Raw genomic sequence first — 25452 nt, forward strand, 5'->3', positions numbered from 1 at the left:
CAAGGCCAATGAGTAAGCCAATGCAGGGTGGGGGCGGGGGGTCCTTACATGCCCAAAGCGCCATCTGGTCTCGGTCCAGTGGGGTCTGCCTAGTCATATCTGAAATCCCATGAGGAAATTACTGCCTGGAGGAATCTGTCTTTGCCCAAGGCAAAGGGTGTAGACATCTTGGATAATTTGTGCTCTAAAGCTGTGAAATGTGTCACGGACCATGATTGGTAGGTCAAGGCTGCTGGGTCACATAACCCAGCTATTTTCAGCTATTCTGTCTGTGGAAACTGAGGCCAAAATGCCCAGCCTGGCTCCAAACCTCCTTCAATCCATTCCCAGACATCGTCCGTTTCTGGTGTCCCACGGGCAGGATGTGACCAACTAAAGAGGTCAGCCAGGCACACCAAGTGGGCAGCTGAGTGCCCGTTGTCTTCCTGTGCAAAACAGTGGGAGAGAGAAATTGCCAGTGGGACTCTTCAGGAGAGTGAGGTGGCCTTAGTCAAAAAAACCCAACATCCTCGCCATGCCTGCTCTCCAGTGAAAACCTGTGTTTCAAAGAAAGTGGATTGACAAGCTACATCTCTGTATTAAGGACATGTTGTCAGATACACCTGTAATGGGAGTATTTCCCATTTTGAAGATGATCACATTTACGGATAAATCGCAATTCATAATTCCATGGGCCCAGGATTTAACTGGGTTACATATGGAATTCAATTAGCTATGATCTATCTGCTCCGCTCCCTGCACCTTCCCTTCCTCCCCTGTACAGCCCCAGTCCACTGACAGAAAATACCGAGAGCGTACAGTTGGGAGAACTAACACAATGGTTTCTGAAGACTCCTGGGAAGTTTCCTGAGCTCCAACTTATTAAGCGAGCATGAGAGATACCCAAACCATGGCCCTGCGTGCTGCGTTGCTACCTGGAAAGTGACAACAAAATGCTTTCTGGCAAAATCATGCAGTTCCTTCCCTGCGGTTCTCCCCACATTTCTTGACACAGCTTCACATACACACTGACTAGTGAGACAATCCATTAAAAAGTTGAGAAAGATTCCTCTTGGGAGTGGGGTCAGGTCAAGAGAAAAAACTGGAGCCTGGGGGTTACAAAAAATCAATCTTTCCCATCACGTAGCTTCGTTCCACGCAGCACAGAGAATTGGAGACCTCGCGTTCTGCTGTGCAGATCATCAGACTGGTTTGTGCCAGTGATTCCAATATGGTGATGCTCTGATGACAGTGGGGAGATACCTGCCTTGCCCTGTAAACAGGGCTGGTCTGGAGCTGAACTGACAGGTGATACTCAAAAGGTGAGTTAAAATAATCAGGAATACTTCAAACCCAGGAGGAGAGAGCAAAAGCACACATACTCCTACCTCCTTTGGCTTTTTCATGATTGAAATAAATTACATATTTGCTCTCTGATAGGGACTTCCAGGTCAGGCCTTTTCATTTCCAAGTTGTAACAGTAAGATTATTACATGTTTAAAAACATTGCCTTGGTCACATCAGGTCCTCACAGTTCACAGAAAAGTGAATTTTTTTAAATTGACAACACGGTTCTGTTATTTAGAGCATTACTCCCCATTGCCAAGGATATGGCCATTTACCGCTGACCCTAAGTTGCAGAATGGGCCGTTATATGTACCCTACCATGGCTTATGGCACCTTGAAAACATTTCATTTTTAAAGTACAGACCATTAACCTAAGTGAGTATATAAACCTGAGGAGAAATCAATGCATCCACTTTGACCTCAGCAAACATCGTTCTCACTGCAGCTATTCGTATTCTAGCTGCCATCCTTCCCATGTATGTTCAGCAGTTTCTAAACTCTAAGCTCATTATCAAACCCACAGTTCCTGAACTCTTCAGGTTATTCACTGTCAAGATGCAAATCCACTTACCAATTAGGGTTCTTCACCTTAAGCAGTACAGCCCTATCCTTGACCTACTTTTTACCTCTTTACTCTTATGTGTGTAATATAAGCCAAATGTAAGTGTGTGTGCTTAGTACATACACAAACACAGCATGAAATTAAAATGAAAAACTCAGAACACTCAGCTCACCATATAACAGTTAATAAAGCAGTCACTTTCTATAAATTGTGCACATAATATACAGAAGTGTTTGCCTTTCTCTGTTTTTTCAAGAAAATGGATGATAACATTGAGACAATCCCTTTGTACAGTTAGTGATCTCTGAATAACGATTCCAACTCTTATTTTTTTTTTTGCGGTACGCGGGCCTCTCACTGTTGTGGCCTCTCCCGTTGCAGAGCACAGGCTCCGGACGCGCAGGCTCAGCGGCCATGGCTCACGGGCCCAGCCACTCCACGGCATGTGGGATCTTCCCGGACCGGGGCACGAATCCGTGTCTCCCCAGTCGGCAGGCGGACTCTCAACCACTGTGCCACCAGGGAAGCCCCCAACTCTCGTTTTTTTAATAAGGCAAAGAGATACAGAAATCGAGTTTTAAAAGTCAAACAGTACTATATGGCTTATGGCAAACACTGAAGTCCTTTTCCCTACTCCTCCCCACCCCCTTTTAGCATTTCTCCTGGTATTTACTTCCACATCATAAATAGGGTGTTTACACTGCCTCTCCTTGATTTTTCAATTGCAGACATTATTTCTTGGCTTCTACTATAAAAGACTAGGATTTACCTACTTTATACTATACCTTCCCTTATCCTCTCAATATTCCCATTTCTGGTTAATCAATATTCGGTGTTTGCATGCTGAGGACTATGCACGTGGTACTCCCTGAGGCGCATGCATTACATTATCGCATTTTGTGCCTGCATAACAATTGTTTTCAGTGAGGTAAATAGCTGCATTGTTTTTCCATTTGTTTAGTTTTCTGTGTACTGATCAATAATTTATGCCAAACTCTCTAAGACAATCTAAGATTCCTCTAAGTACAAACATATTAGAAAATCTCAGATGGAGACAAGATGGAGTAAAAGGACTTGAGCACACCTCTTCTTACAGAACACCAAAATCACAACTAACTGCTGAACAAACATCAACAACAACCCCCCCCCACAGAACCTACTTAAAAAGATACCCTACATTCAAACACAAAGAAGCCACTAGGAGGGGCGCAATCACAATAAAATCAAATCCAATACCCACTAGGTTGGTGACCCACAAACTGGGAAATAATTATACCACAGAAGTTCTCCAACAAGAGTGAAAGTTCTGAGCCCCACGTCAGGCTCTCCAGCCTGGGGGTCTGGCAGTGGGAGGAGGAGCCCCCAGAGAATCTGGCTTTGAAGGCCAGCGGGATTTGATCACAGGAATTCCCCAGGACTGGGGGAAACAGAAACTCCACTCTTGGAGGGTGCACACAAGGTCTCATGCATACCAGGACCCAGGGGAAAAAGCAGTGACCTCATAAGAGACTGGGCCAGACCTACCTGCTAGCACTGGAGGCGGTGCAGCTATGGCTCACCATGGGGACAGACACTGGCAGCGACAGTTCTAGCGAGTACTCATTGGCGTGAGCCCACCAGGAGGCCACCATTTTCTCACCAAGACCTAGCCCCACCCAGCAGCCTGTAGGCTCCAGTGCTGGGACACCTCAGGCCAAACAACCAACAGGGTAGGAACATAGCCCCACCCATCAGCAGACAGGCTGCTTAAAGTCTTCCTAAGCACACAGCTTCCTGCTAAACACACTGCTTGACAGAGCCCTGCCTACCAAAGGGACAGGACCCAGCTCCAACCACCAGTGGGCAGGAACCAGTTCCTCCCACCAGGAAGCCTGCACAGCCTCTTAGAACACGGGGCAGACAGCAGAAGCAAGAAGAAATACAACCCTGCAGCCTGCAGAACAGAAACCACAATCACAGAAAGACAAAATGAGACAGCAGAGGAGTATGTCCCAGATGAAGGAACAAGATAAAACCCCAGGAAGAACAACTAAATGAAGTGGAGATAGGCAATCTATCTGAAAGAATCCAGAGTAATGATAGTAAAGATGAGTGAAGATCTCGGAAAAAGAACAGAGGCACAGATCTAAATGTTTAACAAAGACCTATGAAAACTAAAGGACAAACAGTGATGAGCAATATAATAACTGAAATGAAAAATACACTAGAAGAAATCAATAGCAGAATAATTGAGGCAGAAAAATGGATAAGGGAGCTGGAAAACAGAATGGTGAAAATGACTGCCACAGAACAGAATAAAGAAAAAAAATGAAAAGAAATGAGGACAGTCTAAGAGACATCTGGGGACAACATTAACTGCACCACTATTCATATTATAGGGGTCCCAGAAGGAAAACAGAGAGAGAAAGACCTGAAAAAGTATTTGAAGAGATAATAACTGAAAACTTCCCTAACATGGGAAAGGAAACAGTCACCCAAGTCCAGAAAGTGCAGAGACTCCCAGGCAGGATAAATCCAAGGAGGAACACACCGAGACAAACAGTAATCAAATTGACAAAAATCAAAGACAAAAAATATTAAAAGCAACAAGGGAAAAGCAACAAATAACATACAAGGGAATTCACATAAAGTTATCAGCTGATTACTCAGGAGAAACTCTGCAGGCCAGAAGGGAGTGGCGTGATATATTTAAAGTGATGAAAGGGAAGAACCCAGAGCCAAGAATACTTTACCCAGCAAGGTTCTCATTCAGATTTGATGAAGAAATCAAAAACTTTACAGACAAGCAAAAGCTAAGAGAATTCAGCACCACCAGATCAGCTTTGCAACAAATTCTAAAGGAACTTCTCTAGGCGGAAAAGAAAAGGCCACAACTAGAAACAAGAAAATTACGGATGGAAAACCTCACCACTAAAGGCAAATATAAAGGCAGGAAATCATTCGCACACAAATATGATATCAAAACTAGGAATTGTGAGAAAAGGAGGGCACAAATGCAGGATATTGGAAATGCATTTGAAATTAACAGACCAGCAACTTAAAACAATCTTGTTTATATACAGACTGCTTTATCAAAACCTCATGGAATATCTACGATACACACAAAAAGAAAAAGCAGTCCAAATACAACACTAAAGTTAGCCACCAAATCACAAGAGAACAGAAGAGGTAGGGAAGAAAAAAAGACTTTGAAAAACAAATCCAAAACAATTAACAAAATGGCAGTAAGAACATTCATATCGATAAAATTACCTTAAATGTAAATGGATTAAATGCTCCAACCAGAAGACACAGACTGGCTGAATGGATACAAAAACAAGACCTGTGTATATGCTGTCTACAAGAGACCCACTTCAGATCTAGGGACGCATGCAGGCTGAAAGCGAGGGGATGTAAAAAGGTATTCCATGCAAATGGAAATCAAAAGGAAGCTGGAGTAGCAATACTCATATCAGATAAAATAGACTTTAATAAAGACTGTCACAAGAGACAAAGTAGAACACTACATAATGATCAAGGGATCAATCCAAGAAGAAAATATAACGACTGTAAATGTATCTGCGCCCAACACAGGAGCACCTCAGTATATAAGGCAAATACTAGCAGACATAAAAGGAGAAATTGACAGTAACACAATAATAGTGTGGGCCTTTAACACCCCACTTTCATCCATGGACAGATCATTCAGACAGAAAATCAATAAAGAAACACAGGCCTTAAATGACACATTAGACCACATGGACTTAATTGATATTTATACAGCATTCCATCCAAAAGCAGCAGAATACACATTCTTTTCAAGGGCACATGGAACATTCTCCAGGATAGATCACATCTTGGGCTCAAATCAAGGCCTCAGTAAACTTAAAATTGAAATCATATCAAGCATCTTTTCTGACCACAATGCTATGAGATTAGAAATCAACTACAAGAAAAAAAACCTAAAAAACACAAACACGTGGAGGCCAAACAATATGCTACTAAACAACCAATGGATCACTGAGAAATCAAAGAGGAAATTAAAATATACCTAGAGACAAATGAAACTGAAAGCATGACGGTCCAAAACCTACAGGGTACAGCAAAAGCAGTTCTAAGAGAAGTTTACAGCAATACAATCTTACCTCAGGAAAAAAGAAAAATCAAAACCAACCTATCCTTACACCTAAAGCAACTAAAGAACAAACAAAACCAAAAGTTAGTGGAAGGAAAGACATCATAAAGACCAGAGCAGAAATGAATGAAATAGAGAGGAAGAAAACAATAGCAAAGATCAATGACACTAAAAGTTGGTTCTTTGAAAAGAAAAACAGAGTTGATAAACCTTTAGCCAGACTCATCAAGAAAAAAAGGAAGAGGGCTCAAATCAATAAAACTATAAATGAAAAAGGAGTTACAACAGACACGACAGAAATTCAAAGGATCATAAGAGACTACTACAAGCAACTATATGCCAATAAAATGGACAACCTGGAAGGAATGGAAAAATTATTAGACAGATACAACCTTCCAAGACTGAACCAAGAAAAAAAAGAAAATATGAATAGACTGAAATTGACACTGATTTAAAAAAAAACTTCGAACACACAAAACTCCAGGACCAGATGGCTGTGTGCACAAATTCTATCAAACATTTAGAGAAGAGTTAACATCTATCCTTCTGAAACTATTCCAAAATATTGCAAAGGAAGGAACACTGCCAAACTCATTCTATGAGGCCACCATCACCCTGACACTGAAACCAAAGATACCACACACAAAAAAGAAAAGTACAGGCCAATATCATGATGAACACTGATGCAAAAACCCTCAACAAAATACTAACAAACCAGGCTTCCCTGGTGGCGCAGCAGTTGAGAGTCCGCCTGCCGATGCAGGGGACACGGGTTCGTGCCCCGGTCCAGAAAGATCCCACATGCCGTGGAGCAGCTGGGCCCGTGAGCCATGGCCACTGAGCCTGAGCGTCCGGAGCCTGTGCTCCGCAACGGGAGAGGCCACAACAGTGAGAGGCCCGTGTACCGCAAAAATAAATAAATAAAATAAAATACTAACAAACCAAATCCAGCAATACATTGAAAGGATCATACACCATGATCAAGTGGGATTTATCCCAGGGATGCAAGGATTTTTCAATATCTGCAAATCATTCAGTGTGTACACCACCTCAACAAATTGAAGAATAAAAACCATATGATCATCTCAATAGATGCATAAAAAAATTCTGACAAAATCTGACACCCATGTATGATAAAAACTCTCCAGAAAGTGGGCACAGAGGGAACTTAATGTAATAAAGGCAATATATGAGAAACCTACAGCAAACATCATACTCGATGGTAAAAAGCTGAAAGCATTTCCTCTAAGATCAGGAACAAGACAAGGATGTCCACTCTTGCCACTTTTATTCAACATAATTTTGGAAGTCCCAGCCATAGCAATCAGAGAAGAAAAAGAAATAAGAGGAATCCAAATTGGAAAAGAAGAAGTAAAACTGTCACTGTTTGCAGATGATATGATACTACTCATAGAAAATCCTAAAGATTCTACGAGAAAACTACTAGAGCTCATCAATGAATCTGGTAAAGTTGCAGGATGCAAAATTAATACACAGAAATCTGTTGCATTTCTATACACTAACAACAAAAGATGAGAAAGAGAAAGTAAAGAAACAATCCCATTTACCATCGTGTCAAAAAGAATAAAATACCTAGGAATAAACCTACCTGAGGAGGCAAAAGACCTGTACTCCTAAAACTATTCATATAAGATGCTGATGAATGAATCGAAAATGACACAAACAGATGGAAAGATATACCATGTTCTTGGACTGGAAGAATCAATATTGTCAAAATGACTATACTACCCAAGGCAGTCTACAGAGTCAATGAAATCCCTATCAAATTACCAATGGCATTTTTCATTGGAAAAATGAAACAAAAACAAAAAACCTTAGAATTTGTATGGAAGCACAAAAGACCCCAAATAGCCAAAGCAATCTTCAGAGAAAAATGGAGCTGGAGGAATCAGGCACCATGACTTCAGACTATACTACAAAGCTACAGTCATTAAAACAGTATGGTACCGGCACAAAGATAAATATAGATTAATGGGAAAGGACAGAAAGCCCAGGAATAAACCCACACACTTATAGTCAATTACTCTATGACAAAGGAGGCAAGAATATACAATGGAGAAAAGACAGTCTCTTCAATAAGTGGTGATGGGAAAACTGGACAGCTACATGTAAAAGAATGAAACTAGAACACTGTCTAACACCATACACAAAAATAAACTCAAAATGGATTAAAGACCTAAAAGTAAGGCCAGATACTATAAAAACTCTTAAACAGAAACACAGGCAGAGCACTCTGACATAAATTGCAGCACTATCTTTTTTGATCCACCCCCTAGAGTTATGAAAATAAAAACAAACAAATGGGACCTAATGAAACTTAAAAGCTTCTGAACAGCAAAGGAAACCATAAACAAAACAAAAAGACAACCCACAGAATGGGAGAAAATATTTGCAAATGATGTGACCAACAAGGGATTAATCTCCAAAATTTACAAACAGCTCATGTGGCTCAATATCAAAAAAAACCAAACAACCCAATCAAAAAAATGGGCAGAAGATCTAAATACATATTTCTCCAAAGAAGACATACAGATGGTCAAGAGGCACATGAAAAGATGCTCAACATTGCTAATTACTAGAGAAATGCAAATCAAAACTACAATGAGGTATCACCTCACACCAGTTAGAATGGCCATCATCAAAAAGTCTACAAACAATAAATGCTGGAGAGGGTGTGGAGAAAAGGGAACCCTCCTACACTGTTGGTGAGAATGTAAATTGGTACAGCCTCTATGGAGAACAATATGGAGGTTCCTTAAAAAACTAAAAAAAGAGAGCTACCATATGAACCAGCAGTCCCACTCCGAGGCATATATATGATGAAAAACATGGTTGGAAAGGATATATGCACCCCAATGTTCACTGCAGCTCTATTTACAATGGCCAAGCCATGGGAGCAACCTAAATGTCCATCAACAGAAGAATGGATAAAGAAGATGTAGTACATATATACAATGGAATACTACTCAACCATTAAAAAGAATGAAATAGTGCCATTTGCAGTGACAGGGATGGTAAGTGAAGTAAGTCAAACAGAGAGAGACAAATATCGGATGATATCACTTATACGTGGGATCCAAATAATGACACAAATGAAATTATTTGCAAAACAGAAAAACTCACAGACTTAGAGAATGAATTTATGGTTACCGGGGGGAAGGGTGCAGGGGAGGGATAGATTAGGAGTTTGGGATTGACATGTACCCACTGCCATATTCAAAACAGATAACGAACAAGGATCTACTCTCCAGCACAGGGAACTCTGCTCAATGTTCTGTAAAAACCTAAATGGGAAAAGAATTGGAAAAAGAATATATACACGTATATGTATAACTGAATCACTTAGCTGTACACGTAAAACTAACACAACATTGTTAAACAACTATACTCCAATATAAACTAAAAAATATAAAAAGTAGTATATCCTTCAAAGATAAAAAAAGTTCTAATTAAATACAGATTTAAAATATTAAAAAAACACATATTAGGAAATCTCTCATTTCCACCATTTCTGGAAACCTCCTACCTGGAGCTCTCCAAGTTCTGGTCCACCCTAGACTGGCTGATGCCTTGTCCTGCTACATGGTTGTCATCTCCTCCCCCATCACCCTGGGCATTGCTTTGCCTGTTTCTCCTGTTAGATTCTGTTTCCCGGATCCCACCTTCTTTCTTGAGTTTGATTTACACGCCCATTTGGGGGAAGCAATCCTTTAGTAGCTTCCTGAGAAAAGGTGCTTGGGAGGTAAATTTTCTGGGACTCTGCGTAACTGAAAATATCTTTATTCCACCTTCACACTTAATTGGAAATTAGACTGGGTGTAGGCCTCCCAGTTTCCAGTATTGCTTTTGAGGAGTCCATCATCATTTTGATTCCTGATCATTTGTAACCTGTTTTTACCTCTCTGAAAGCATGGAGGATGTTCTCTTTCTACCTTCTGTTCTGAAATTGATGTGGATCTTTTTTTTATTTCACTGTTCTAGGCACCCAATGGAATCTCATTTTCTTCCATTTTCTTTTTCTTTTTTTTTTTTTGCGGTACGTGGGCCTTTTACTGTTGTGGCCTCTCCCGTTGCGGAGCACAGGCTCTGGACGTGCAGGCTCAGTGGCCATGGGCCACAGGCCTAGCCGCTCCGCGGCATGTGGGATCTTCCCAGACTGGGGCACGAACCCGTGTCCCCTGCATCGGCAGGCAGACTCTCAACCACTGCGCCACCAGGGAAGCCCGGCCAATGGAATCTTTTAATCAGGAAACTCTCATATCCTTAGCTTCCAGGAAACAGTCTTTCACAATATCTCAATTTTATCTATGTTCCTACTTCTTTCCATCCATTACCTTAATTATTCTACTTTCTTGAAGATCTCCTCTACTTTGTCTTCTAAGCTTCCTACGAAAGGATTTTAAAAATTCCTGCTGGCATTTTTTTAATTAAAAATTTTTGGGGACTCTGGGAGGGCTCACGCCAGGGAGTGCTTCCCAGAACTTCTGCTGCCGGTGTCCTTGTCCCCACTGTGAACCACAGCCACCACCCACCTCTGCAGGAGACCCTCCACTGCTGGCAATTCCCTACACCAGGAAGCCTACACAACCCACTGAACCAACTGTAGCCACTGGGGACAGACACCAAAAACAACAGGAACTACGAACCTGCAGTCTGCAAAAAGGAGACCCCAAACACAGTAAGATAAGCAAAATGAGAAGACAGAAAAACACACAGCAGGTGAAGGAGCAAGATAAAAACCCACCAGACCTAACAAATGAAGAGGAAATAGGCAGTCTACCTGAAAAAGAATTCAGAATAATGATAGTACAGATGATCCAAAATCCTGGAAAGAGAATAGAGAAACTGCAAGAAACATTTAACAAGGACCTAGAAGAACTAAAGATGAAACAAGCAACGAAGAACAACACAATAAATGAAATTAAAAATACTCTAGATGGGATCAATAGCAGAATAACTGAGGCAGAAGAACGGATAAGTGAGCTGGAAGATAAAATAGTGGAAATAACTACTGCAGAGCAGAATAAAGAAAAAAGAATGAAAAGGACTGAGGACAGTCACAGACCTCTGGGACAACATTAAATGCACCAACATTCGAATTATAGGGGTTCCAGAAGAAGAAGAGAAAAAGAAAGGGACTGAGAAAATATTTAAAGAGATTATAGGTGAAAACTTCCTTAATATGGGAAAGGAAATAGTTAATCAAGTCCAGGAAGTACAGAGAGTCCCATACAGGATAAATCCAAGGAGAAACACACCAAGACACATAGTAATCAAACTGTCAAAAATTAAATACAAAGAAAACATATTAAAAGCAGCAAGGGAAAAACAACAAATAACACACAAGGAAATCCCCATAAGGTTAACAGCTGATCTTTCAGCAGAAACTCTGCAAGCCAGAAGGGACTGGCAGGACATATTTAAAGTGATGAAGGAGAAAAACCTGCAACCAAGATTACTCCACCCAGCAAGGACCTTATTCAGATTTGATGGAGAAATTAAAAACTTTACAGACAAGCAAAAGCTGAGAGAGTTCAGCACCACCAAACCAGCTTTACAACAAATGCTAAAGGAACTTCTCTAGGCAAGAAAAAACAAGAGAAGGAAAAGACCTACAATAACAAACCCAAAACAGTTAAGAAAGTGGGAATAGGAACATACATATCGATAATTACCTTAAATGTAAATGAACTGAATGCTCTGACCGAAAGACACAGATTGGCTGAATGGATACAAAAACAAGACCCATATATATGCTGTCTACAAGGGACCCACTTCAGACCTAGAGACACGTACAGACTGAAATTAAGGGGATGGAAAAAGATATTCCATGCAAATGGAGACCAAAAGAAAGCTGGAGTAGCAATTCTCATATCAGACAAAATAGACTTTAAAACAAAGACTATTACACAAAGAAGGACACTACATAATGATCAAGGAACTGATCCAAGAAGAAGACATAACAATTGTAAATATTTATGCACCCAACATAGGAGCACCTCAATACATAAGGCAAATACTAACAGCCATAAAAGGGTAAATTGACAGTAACATATTCATAGTAGGGGAGTTTAACACCCCACTTTCACCAAGGGACAGATCATCCAAAATGAAAATAAATAAGGAAACACAAGCTTTAAATGATACATAAAACAAGATGGACTTAATTGATATTTATAGGACATTCCATCCAAAAACAACAGAATACACATTTTTCTCAAGTGCTCATGGAACATTCTTCAGGACAGATCATATCTTGGGTCACAAATCAAGCCTTGGTAAATTTAAGAAAACTGAAATCGTATCAAGTATCTTTTCCGACCACAACACTATGAGACTAGATATCAATTACAGGAAAAGATCTGTAAAAATACAAACACATGGAGGCTAAACAATACACTACTTAATAACGAAGTGATCTCTGAAGAAATCAAAGAGGAAATCAAAAAATACCTAGAAACAAATGACAATGGAGACACGATGACCCAAAACCTATGGGATGCAGCAAAAGCAGTTCTAACAGGGAAGTTTATAGCAATACAATCCTACCTTAAGAAACAGGAAACATCTCGAATAAACAACCTAACCTTGCACCTAAAGCAATTAGAGAAAGAAGAACAAAAAAACCCCCAAAGTTAGCAGAAGGAAAGAAATCATAAAAATCAGATCAGAAATAAATGAAAAAGAAATGAAGGAAACGATAGCAAAGGTCAATAAAACTAAAACCTGGTTCTTTGAGAAGATAAACAAAATTGATAAACCATTAGCCAGACTCATGAAGAAAAAAAGGGAGAAGACTCAAATCAATACAATTAGAAATGAAAAAGGAGAAGTAACAACAGACACTGCAGAAATACAAAAGATCATGAGAGATTACTATAAGCAACTCTATGCCAATAAAATGGACAACCTGGAAGAAATGGACAAATCCTTAGAAATGCACAACCTGCCAAGACTGAATCAGGAAGAAATAGAAAATATGAACAGACCAATCACAAGCACTGAAATTGAAACTGTGATTAAAAATCTTCCAACAAACAAAAGCCCAGGACCAGATGGCTTCACAGACGAATTCTATCAAACATTTAGAGAAGAGCTAACACCTATCCTTCTCAAACTCTTACAAAATACAGCAGAGGGAGGAACACTCCCAAACTCATTCTATGAGGCCACCATCACTCTGATACCAAAACCAGACAAAGATGTCACAAAGAAAGAAAACTACAGGCCAGTATCACTGATGAACATAGATGCAAAAATCCTCAACAAAATACTAGCAAACAGAAACCAACAGCACATTAAAAGGATCATACAGCATGATCAAGTGGGGATTATCCCAGGAATGCAAGGATTCTTCAATATACGCAAATCAATCAACGTGAGGCACCATATTAAAAAATTGAAGGAGAAAAACCATACGATGATCTCAATAGATGCAGAGAAAGCTTTCGACAAAATTCAACACCCATTTATGATAAAAACTCTGCAGAAAGTAGGCATAGAGGGAACTTTCCTCAACATAATAAAGGCCATATATGACAAACCCACAGCCAACATCATCCTCAATGGTGAAAAACTGAAGCTATTTCCACTAAGACCAGGAACAAGACAAGGCTGCCCACTCTCACCACTATTATTCAACATAGCTTTGGAAGTTTTAGCCACAGCAATCAGAGAAGAAAAGGAAATAAAAGGAATCCAAATTGGAAAAGAAGTAAAGCTGTCACTGTTTGCAGATGACATGATACTATACATAGAGAATCCTAAAGATGCTACCAGAAAACTACTAGAGCTAATCAATGAATTTGGTAAAGTGTAGCAGGATACAAAATTAATGCACAGAAATCTCTGGCATTCCTATACACTAATGATGAAAAACCTGAAAGTGAAATCAAGAAAACACTCCCATTTACCATTGCAACAAAAAGAATAAAATATCTAGGAATAAACCTACCTAAGGAGATAGAAGACCTGTATGCAGAAAATTATAAGACACTGATGAAAGAAATTAAAGATGATACAAATAGATGGAGAGATATACCATGTTCTTGGATTGGAAGAATCAACATTGTGAAAATGACTCTGCTACCCAAAGCAATCTACAGATTCAATGCAACCCCTATCAAACTACCACTGGCATTTTTCACAGAACTAGAACAAAAAATTTCACAATTTGTATGGAAACACAAAAGACCCTGAATAGCCAAAGTAATCTTGAAAACGAAAAATGGAGCTGGAGGAATCAGGCTCCCTGACTTCAGACTATACTACAAAGCTACAGTAATCAAGACAGTATGGTACTGGCACAAAAACAGAAAGATAGATCAATGGAAGGAGATAGAAAGCCCAGAGATAAACCCACACACATATGGTCACCTTATCTTTGATAAAGGAGGCAGGAATGTACAGTGGAAAAAGGACAGCCTCTTCAATAAGTGGTGCTGGGAAAACTGGACAGGTACATGTAAAAGTATGAGATTAGATCACTCCCTAACACCATACACAAAAATAAGCTCAAAATGGATTAAAGACCTAAATGTAAGGCCAGAAACTATCACACTCTTAGAGGAAAACATAGGCAGAACACTCTATGACATAAATCACAGCAAGATTCTTTTTGACCCACCTCCTAGAGAAATGGAAATAAAACCAAAAATAAACAAATGGGACCTAATGAAACTTCAAAGCTTTTGCCCAGCAAAGGAAACCATAAACAAGACCAAAAGACAGCCCTCATAATGGGAGAAAATATTTGCAAATGAAGCAACTGACAAAGGATTAATCTCCAAAAATTTATAAGCAGCTCATGCAGCTCAATAACAAAAAAACAAACAACCCAATCCAAAAATGGGCAGAAGACCTAAATAGACATTTCTCCAAAGAAGATATACAGACTGCCAACAAACACATGAAAGAATGCTCAACATCATTAATCATTAGAGAAATGCAAATCAAAACTACAATGAGATATCATCTCACACCAGTCAGAATGGCCATCACCAAAAAATCTAGAAACAATAAATGCTGGGGAGGGTGTGGAGAAAAGGGAACACTCTTGCACTGCTGGTGGGAATGTGAATTGGTACAGCCACTGTGGAGAACAGTACGGAGGTTCCTTAAAAAACTACAAACAGAACTACCATATGACCCAGCAATCCCACTACTGGGCATATACCCTGAGAAAACCGTAATTCAAAAAGAGTCATGTACCAAAATGTTCATTGCAGCTCTATTTACAATAGCCCGGAGATGGAAACAACCTAAGTGTCCATCATCAGATGAATGGATAAAGAAGATGTAGCACATATATACAATGGAATATTACGCAGCCAGAAAAAGAAATGAAATTGAGTTATTTGTAACGAGGTGGAAGGACCTAGAGTCTGTCATACAGAGCGAAGTAAGTCAGAAAGAGAAAGACAAATACCGTATGTTAACACACATATATGGAATTTAAGGGAAAAAAATGTCATGAAGAACCTGGGGTAAGACAGGAATAAAGACACAGACCTACTACAGAATGGACTTGAGGATATGGGGAGGGAGAAGGGTAAGCTGTGACAAAGCGCGAGAGTAGCATGGACATATATACACTACCAAACGTAAAATAGATAGCTAGTGGGAAGAAGCCGCGTAGCACAGGGAGATCAGCTCGGTGCTTTGTGACCACCTAGAGGGGTGGGAGGGAGGGAGACGCAAAAGGGAAGAGATATGGGAACATATGTATATGTATAACTGATTCACTTTGTTATAAAGCAGAAACTAACACACCATTGTAAAGCAATTCTACTCCAATAAAGATGTAAAAAAATATTCTTTTTGTAATGTTCTTTTTTTAAAATGGCATCCTAATTTAGTGGCTCCCCTATCTTCTCCTACCCTTCTGAGAATACTGATGAATGTTTTATAGTTGTTTCCTGCTCTGAGTACTGCCTTTATTTCTCCAAGTTCCTTTTCCATTTGCTTTTTTTGTGTCTTTGTCTTTCATGTTAAGAGATGTTCATCAAATGTCCGAGATCCTTGGATATCCACTCATATTTAACAGTGGGTCCCAAAAAGCCTGTTGGAAGGTCCATGAGCAGCAGTAACCTTCATTGCGTGGTGATCAGGTAGGGAACCAGATTTTATGCTGGAAAAGCCCCAAACATGAGTAACTGTAGGTACCTACTCTTGCGTCTTTCTGTTTCCTCAGAGAGGAATGTTCTAATTTCCGGCTGGGGCTGGGGGCTGCGAGGGGGTAGGTTCTAAGCCTGATGGCTAAGAATTCCAAGGCTTTCTCAGAGTCTCACTGCTTAGTGGGGTCCTGTGTTCCATAAGGTACCCCTTAACCCCTTTTTCAGCTGTGGCTAGTTCCAGCACTTCTCTGGTTCACCCTCTCTTTACAGTAAACCTCCCACCTTCTGTGGGGGGTGGAGGAGAAGTGGCAACTTGGTGGCATGGGCTGGAGAAGGGATTTGGAGTCTAATTTCTCCTGTGACACACCTTCAAACAATCCTCTTTTGTTTTTCACCCATACTCCTGCCATCGGCGGTATCTGGTGTCTCAAATTCCTTAGCCTTTCTTGGGAGTCCCCGGCACAAATCCTCACAGAGTAGGGAACACAGAAACCTCATCAGTGTATGAGTGAGAATCGATCAGGCTGCGCTGTGGCAACAAACCACCCCAAATCCCCAAGGCTTAAAACAACAAAGGTTGCTTCCTCTCTCACACTACATGTCCACAGGGGCAGGAGAGAGCCCGGCTCATCACGGTCACTTGGGACCCACACGGACAGAGGCTCTGCCATCCTGTGACACCGCCATCTTAACCTGAGGCTTCAGGGGAAGAAGGTGCTCTGAGCTGCTCCTGCCTAGAAGCAACATCACATTTCACTGCTCCCGTTTCACTGGCCTTGTCTTGCTCCTAGGGTACGAGGAGGTGCAGTGCAGTCATCCCTGGGCTTGAAAGCAGAGGACAACTGGCAATATGGGGGAGGGGCACTAATGTCTACCACAGCCAGTCACCACTATGGTGTTCCAAAATTTTGTTGTTCTCATCTGCTGCTGTTTCCTCTGTCTCCTGGTGATTGTGGCTTTACGTATTTTTATTATTTTACTGTCATTTTAGTGTAGCTTTTTTTTTCGAATTTTGTTTTATTTATTTATTTTTAAACAGCAGGTTCTTGTTAGTTATCCATTTTATACATATTAGTGTATGTATGTTTAGTGTAGCTTTAAGAGGGAGCAGTGATAAAGACCAATTCAAACTGTGCAACACACTACTCCAAGTAGCCAAAACCCTCCCATTACGCTGTGTGCTTGCTCCCATCCATCCCTCTGATTCCACCCCCGCTCTGTTCTCTACTCAGAGTGAGTTTGTTGCCTAAAGAGAGACGGGTAGGCTGCGGAACTTTTCAGAACTGGTCATTCATTAACAATACTTTTCAAGAAGGGGGCTGGGTGGTAGTTTTCAAACATATATCTAGAAAAGAGCCTTTACTAGAAGCAAAGCATTTATAAATACCTTTTTCAAAAAACAATTATATTCACTCACTGCAGAGCATCTAGTCTATGTTCAATAAGTCCTTGCTAACGAGCAATCCTATTTTCGCATTCTGTAGGATTCACTTGCCAACAGATGCCAGTTTCCTCCAAGTATGAGAAAAATGCTAAAGGTCCGAGTGAATTAAAAGTAGTGTTTAGAACTAACAAACGTAAGGTAGATAGCTAGTGGGAAGCAGCCGCATGGCACAGGGATATCGGCTAGGTGCTTTGTGACCGCCTGGAGGGGTGGGATAGGGAGGGTGGGAGGGAGGGAGACGCAAGAGGGAACATATGTATATGTATAACTGATTCACTTTGTTATAAAGCAGAAAATAACACACCATTGTAAAGCAATTATACCCCAATAAAGATGTTTAAAAAAAAAGTAGTGTTTAGAGCAGATTTAGCTATCAGCAGACACCTCTGGCAAGTAGTAGTACAGGTGGTTTTTATTACCATCTATTTGCATCACTGTAGTTTCTGATGTTGCTATTTTGAGAACGCGCTGCTTCTGTAACAAGAATTCCAGGGCCCCTTTTCCAGGCCAGTTGACCAAAACCACAGTGGGAGAGCCCCTTCCATGAAACCACACCTGTGGTTTAGGTCTAGGTCTCTAATTAGCTAGGTCTACTAATCCATAGAGCTAACATGGGGAAACTGCCCAGATGACACTTGTCCTTTAAATCAGTGGTTCTTAATTTTTCACATACTCAAGAATCACAGGGAGAATTTACAAAACAAAAACAAACAAGGAAAACAAACCTAATGAACAAAACCCCAGAACGCTGGACCCCATCTTAGGTATTCTGGTTTGGAAAAGAAAGGTAGTAATTTGTATTTTTAACAAGTACGTTCCAGAAAGACTTCAGGCCACGTGGCTTTTAATAGTGCTTTTCCATTTTCTACAACAGTATACACGGAATGAGCATTCAGTAAATATTTTTTGATGCTGAGGAAGAAATCCACAGAATGTATGTATTTCCCCCATGATACCATCAAAGAGGTAGCAAATGAAGGTCTTTCCGATAAATGTGGCATGACCGATGAAATGCAACCCACAAATTCAAATGGCTTAAAGACAACTGGTGGAATATTTTAAAGCACAGGTCTTGGGGTTTGCTTTGTATTAACCATTCATAACCCAGAAAGCCCAACTAACCAATTTCTTAGTGTCAAGTTGAATTTCTGACTGGATGGGTTTCTAAAACATCACCCAATATTCTGGAATCAATTCTACCTCCTGAATGAAACATCTTGCAAGAGGGTTAAGCTGTTTTCCTAGTTCAAATGGATAAAAGCAAGCCCCCAGCCCTAGTGGAGGCTGGGTGATGGGTTCATCGTGAGGCTGCAGGGACCAGGTGGTTAAGCTAGTAGTTTCATGGAGCTGGTGCAGGTGAGAGAGCTGAAGGAAGAGGCCAGCATCTGGACCGAATGCTCCCGCATCTTTTTCTCGGATGGCTTTCCAAGTTTCTAAAAAGGATGTAGAACCCGGCCTCTTGACAGCTCCTTACTTTTAAAAACCTGCTCCATTTCCACTACATTTGCAAAATACTTGCTGCACTCCATCCCTCCAAGCCACAGGGAACCTGGAGACAGCGGGAGGTCACCGACAATTCTGCACGTGAGTGCACCTATTTTTAACTGTTTGACTGTGAAGCCTGGAAAGCAGAGGGAGACACCAAGCATGCTAAACTAACTGACCCAATGCCGCCCCCTGGCTGGGAGGATGCAGATCCCTTCCCAACCTTGCCTTAAAGGTGCCAGCGATTTAATCAGCTAACAGCCAATGCTGTTACTAAAAGAGCAGGCGAACGATACCTTTCTGACCTGCATAGCCCTTTACCTATTTAAGTAAAATGAACAAACAGCTTCCAATAATTGTTTCTCACTCCAAAAGATATACCGAGAAATAGGCTGGTGCAATCATAAAATGCAGAATTAAATGAAACCGAATTTAACCACTTGACCCTTCTTTTACTCCAAGCTCGCATTTTAAACGAAAGTGCTTTAAAAAAATGAAAGTGCTTAAAAATTATTCAAGAGAATGGAAAAGTGAGAGTCAGAGGAGAAAGAGAATCTTTAGAGCCAGGTAGTGGGGGTAAAGGTTAGCCTTCTTGATTTATTTTGAATAGACTGTGGTGACACTCAAGCTTGCCGAGTTATCAAATTTCTTAGGTATTTCAAACACAGAAAATAAAATGCAGACAGGGCAGCAATAGCTTTCTGTAGCTCTTCACAAGAAAGTGTATTTCAGTTCAAAAACATGTCTTTTGTGAGGTGAGAAGGACACTCTGGTACCACCAGAGATGAAAACTAAGCCCTTCCTGAAAGTCACAGTGAAAAAACTGCAGACACCCCCAAAAGGCAGAAGGATTTCCTTGATTTCCTCCAAAGAGGCCACACTATCCATCCCAAACTTTTAAGGGTTGCTTTAAGGCAGTGGTTCTCAAATTATGGTCCTGGGACCAGCAGCATTAACATCACCTGGGAACTTATTAGTGACAACGTTGAGTTTCACCTGAGCCCTGAGATCCTGGAAAACAGCAAAGGTTAAGGGCTCCCCTCCCCTCGTTTTGTGTTCTGGAAATGGCCTAGGCAAAGAACCTACCTTCCCATTAGACTTGAGTAGCTCACAGGTGCCCCCTTGTTTACCTATGACAAGGCCAGACACAGACCCTCCAAATTTACATTCTTTGCCTGACAAATGGTTAGTTGAACTGCTGATTAATCAAGACAAAATGCTTATTAACCAGCCTTTGATGAAGCTCCTCGCCTTCTTCCAGGTCCCTGAACTTTGGCCAGCTTCCCACCCCTACTCAACAGCTCCTCCTGGGAATAGGCTGCTGTCAGGTTAAAACACTCTTTCATGGGCAATGCGTTCGAGCCGTGCTTCATCCCACTTCCTCACACCTTGTTCTTCCAAGCCTTGTTTACTCCTCCCTCCAAAAGAACCCCCTTTGTGCCTAACTCTAGAGACGCTTGCAGATCTTAGAGGTTCTGCTACTGCAACAGTCCCTCTTCCCCTATTACAACAGGACCTTTCCCCTTTGCAATAATGCTTTCCAATAAAGTCTCTCCTTACTCAATCCAGACCTGTTTTTTTATTTGACGTTAGAAATACAAATTCTCAGGCCCCACCCCATACCTTCTAAGTGGGAAACTAGGGGATGGGAAGCGGTGCGCCTGGAAATCAATTTCTGAACAAGTGCTCCAGGAACAGTTTGAGAACCACTGATTTACGGCAACCTCTCAACACTTAACTCCCTCCCACCTGTGTTTCACTCAGGCGCGCTTAAGCACAAGCTGTTTCTGAGCAGCCCCACAGATCGTTTCTCTCATCAAGTCATTTCCCAATGACAAACGATGCCACCGAGCGCCCGTCTCCCCTCCTGGCCGCGCGTGGAGCTGAGCAGGCCTGAACCCGCACACACTTACATCTCCATCCACCGGCCTCTGGTCGTCACAATCCCTGGTGGGACTAATGTCCTGGCGCATGACCCAGATGGGCTCTTTGGGCTCGTCGGGGGTATAAGGCGAGCGTATGGTCCTGGTTTTCACCTCCTCGATGGCCTCCTTGATGTCCTTGATGGCCAGCGAGATGGCATCCCTCTTCTCCTTGCTGTACCGCTGCACCGCCTCGCCGCCAGCCGCCCTCTGCTGCCCCGCCGGCGCCTGTAGCCCGGGGCTGTCCGGGCGGCCCCCGCCCGGGGTGGGGGCGCGCTCCAGGTCCTGCTCGGCCTCAGGCATGTCCTCGGCCGCCTTGTCGAGGCTCTGCGAGCTCATGCTCTGCTTGACCTCGGCCACGATCTGGTCGATGTCCTCTTCCTGCTCGTAGCTGTCCATGCGCGGGTAGGGCGCGAACTCGGCCTCCTTCTCGGGGCTGTCGGACTCGCCGTCGGAGCGCTCGTCGTAGTGGTGCAGCCGCGCGCCCAGGGCCTCCTGGCGGTAGGCGGCCGCCTCGTCTCGCTCCTGCTCGTACAGCCGCAGGCCGTCGCGCGCGTCCAGCTCAGGTGCGTCCCCGATTTCCTCGTACACGTGCTCCTGGAGGCCCCCGTAGTCGGCGTAGGGCTCGGCATAGGGCTCGTCCTCGCCGCGGTGGAAGAGCCGGTGCGTGTAGACGTAGCCCGAGTAGGCAGCGTTCATGGCCTCCTCGTGCTCCAGCGAGTGGAAGTGCAAGTGGTTGGGCAGCGCGCGGCGGTGCGTGGCCTCGGCGTGCTCGGCCTCCGCCTGCTCCGTGTACTCCTCGGCCTCGGGCCGGTACTGCACTGCGTACGCGCTCTCGTCCTCGGGGTCCTGCGCGCGCTCGGCGTCGTAGCCCTCGCGCGCTGCGGCGATCACATCGCCCTCGGCCGTGTCCGTGTGGTTGTGGAAGCCACTCTCCGTGCTGGCGGAGCGCGCTAGGCACTCCCCGCGCTCCTCCTCCTCCTGCTGCTGCTGCTGCTGCTGCTGCTGCGGCCCGGGCTGGGCGCGGAGGTCCTCGACGGCGCGCCCGCGCGGGGGGCGGCCCGCATGGTGCTGCTGCTGCTCCTCCTCCACCTCCGGGTGCTCCAGGTCGGCCTCCACCGACTCGTTCACCTCCCCGCCTGCCGCCTCGTCCGTCACCTCCACCTCCGCGGCCGCCTCTAAGTGGTTCATGGTGGGCGTCGGCGACCGCTGGGAGAGGGGCTGGGCCGGCTCACTGCGCTCTCATTCTGCTCCACCCGGCTGGAAAAACAAGAAGGGGGGAGGGGCTATTACGTGGTTCAGACTGTAGGCGGGAGCTGAGTACCAAGATACCATAAGAACAGCTGTTATTGATCCCATCTGAATCTCGGTCAATTCAAAAGTGATTGCAAATTAAGCTCAGCCTGAGAGCACATAGTTCATCTTCTTCGTAGCACGTGTCGTAATTTGTAATTACATATCTCCTTGTGTAATTGCTTACTGGCTTTCTCCCTTCCCCACCCCTCAGACTGAGAGCCTCTTGAGCCGTTAGTTCCCCACCATGCTTACTATTCAGGTTCTGTTTCTGATGCATATGAATAGAGAGTACTACCAAATTGAATGAGACAATTGACACATTTTCCATCTGCTAAGGGATAAATCTAAGTTATACTAGAAACGATTTTTAAAATAAGTTTCAAGGAAAAAAATAATCTTGGAATGTTTTGGATCCGTTGCTGTCAATACAAATTCGCAGCCATTCTGGGGGAGGCTATCAACCATCAATGGGTTCTCGTCCTGGCACTGCTGGCTCTGTTGCCTCCGGTTAAGTGGCTCAGTTTTCCGGACCTCCACCATGAGACTGGACTCATTTCCTATAGCAGGATGTTAACACCTATTACCTAGATAAGAAAAGACTCCGTGGTCAAATAAGTCTGGGAAATGCTGACTTCGAGTTGACTTTTCATTGTGAATATTCAAGGGGAGGAAGATACAGGATGCTCGGTTCACAAACTTCTTTGACTGGGAAACACTTTTTTCCTACAGGCCAGTGTTCTGACAAATGCACTTAGAGAAATACAGACTAGCTAATTTCTAATACTCACTTCCCTCATACACCCTGGATCTACAATTCTTTGATTCTATGAATTAGCATTATAGCTGATATTGGATAACACGCTTATTTCTTTAAAATATGGCTAGGTCTCTTTCCCTATTTTCAGAGGGACTTGCAGCTAGAGACACAGCTTTGGTTTCAACCTCTCTCAATTCTTATCACAAAATAGCTTTATAGCATAATCTGTGTGCAATGTATGGAAATAAACACAAAAGATGTAAAGAACAGCAAAAACAAGCAGGATCCCTATGATTTCAAGACATTTATGGTAAATAGGTTCAACATGTGTAAACTTTTAGGGACTTCCCTGGTGGTCCAGTGGGTAAGACTCCGAGCTCCCAAGGCAGAGGGCCCAGTTTCGATCCCTGGTCGGGGAACTAGATCCCACATGCATGCCACAACTAAGGAGCCCACATGCCACAACTAAAAAGATCTTGCATGCTGCAACTAAAGATCCCGTGTGCCGCAACTAAGACCCGGCACGGCCTAAATAAATAAATATATTTTTAAAATGTGTAAACTTTTCTCATAGTGTTCTTTTGGAGAGCTCATCTTACAAATGGACAAAAGTGGGAAGTGAACTCTTCAATGTAATAGCAGAGAGCTCCAGGAGGACCAGGAACATCTGATGGACTCTCTCATGTTTTGATGCATTATATTCTGCTCAACTCCCACCACAATGAAAGCAATTTCCTTCAGGCACTATGACAGTCCCAGCAGTAAAGGAGGCCATTTTGGAGCTACCAAGTTCATCTTAAAGCAGAAGTATCATCTTTCTCCCATTCTTTGATGGATCCACCACTGACTAATACTCACTAGAAAGCAATTGTCGTTTAGCAGAGATGATCAATCCTTATTGCTTCCTTCCTTGATAAGAGTCCCACTTCATACAAATTAGACCCTGTCTTCTTTGAAAACCTGTGGCCTCCTCTCCTTTAACCCCTGAGAACAGTGACTGTGAACTAGGTATAAGAAAGTTTTCCAAGTACGAGTCTCCATTCAGACCAGATGGATGGTTAACGCACTGAACAGAAGAGGCAAATGCTGGTGCTGAGGGCCCCCAGGTTAGGTGGCCTCCAGCGGATCACCCAAAATACAAAACAAATATTCAATTCAATACAACACATGGACGACAACAGTCTATCCAAGTTTCCTTTATAAGGACTCTCTGGAAAAGACAACAGATAAAAACCACACTCATGTACAAATCTAAGTCTGCTGAGCACAAAGAAAGCATTCACTGGGAGGGATACCAAACATGCCAGATACTTCCCGGGGTACTGTTGCCCTGCAGTGTGTCAGCTGTGTGTGCTTAGTGTTAGCAATGCAACAACCACCATCCAAAACACCTGAACCAGCCAAGACTTCATGATAACCATGTGCAGAACTGATCAAAACACTGTCCTCAGTGAAAATGGCATTTTCCCTTTTCACTTTGATGAAAATCTATCGATATATGCATCAGAAAGAGATTTTACTTTATTCTGGGTTAAAATTATATTTGACCAGCAAATGGTACCATCTCATAGAGCACTGATCCAAAGGAAATGAGATTTCCATGCATGTCCGTACACTGAGTTATGGTAAACAAAGTTACAAGAAACCACTACTTTAGGGAAAAATACTGTCAAAATAATGCAGTTTTGCTACAGTGGAGCTTTCTATTCACTGGGTGCATTGTCCTTATACCCCCTTCCCCGGCCTCAGGGGAGTATTCCCGCATGCACGGAGCATTTCTATTTCACTCACCACCGTGGTTTCAAGAATATAGTTTGGGTTGTGGTGTTTGCGGCATGTTAATTAATAACAGACATCGATTTGAGGGATTTCTCTAGGACAAAGGCAACTCCCAACTTTTAAAGATGGAGCTGACGTTGGTGGTCGGGTCTATCGGTAGCGCACGAGAGGATGGTTCCCTGTACCCTGGCAACTTTGGGGGTGATATTTATTTAAAAACCCCACTGAGGCTATTTTGAAAGAATCCAAGGTTATTGTGGGTATAGAGATTGGTACCACCTTTCTGAAAAGCAATTTGGCAAGATGAATTAAAATTAAAAAGGTAATATACCTTTGCCCCAGTAACTCTACTTATAGAAATCTCAAAGGAAAAACTCAGATGTGGACAAAGATGTTTCTCACGGTATTTGCTTAAAAAGTAAAGATTATAAACGCTAACTATTAAGCGCTAACATTAAGTACGAATAAGTACAGTGATAATAAGCGTGTTAGCATCATATTGCAGTTCAGGAAGGTGTGGGGCTTCTCTGGCTGGCTAGCTCCACCTGGAGTTCCCACAGCACTCAATCTCAACCTGCCACAGCTGAACATCTCAGCTCCCAAACCTGGCCCCGCCTCCTGAATTTCCTGT

The 25452-nt window shown here is 42.6% G+C and overlaps 1 protein-coding gene across 7 annotated transcripts in view; it reads right to left on the reverse strand.

Moving 5' to 3' along the window:
* The window catches only part of APBA1 (amyloid beta precursor protein binding family A member 1), a 239709-nt gene that overhangs the window by 59123 nt on the left and 155134 nt on the right, over window positions 1-25452 (reverse strand). For all 7 annotated transcript variants that reach the window (XM_049710928.1, XM_004276413.3, XM_049710927.1 and 4 more), the window contains one exon: window positions 20981-22249. In XM_049710928.1, the coding sequence (XP_049566885.1) occupies window positions 20981-22180 (1200 nt within the window). In that variant the 5' untranslated portion in view covers window positions 22181-22249. The remainder of the gene's footprint in view (window positions 1-20980; window positions 22250-25452) is intronic.

Source organism: Orcinus orca, chromosome 6 (genome assembly GCF_937001465.1).
Source record: "Orcinus orca chromosome 6, mOrcOrc1.1, whole genome shotgun sequence".
Classification (NCBI taxonomy): domain Eukaryota; kingdom Metazoa; phylum Chordata; class Mammalia; order Artiodactyla; family Delphinidae; genus Orcinus; species Orcinus orca.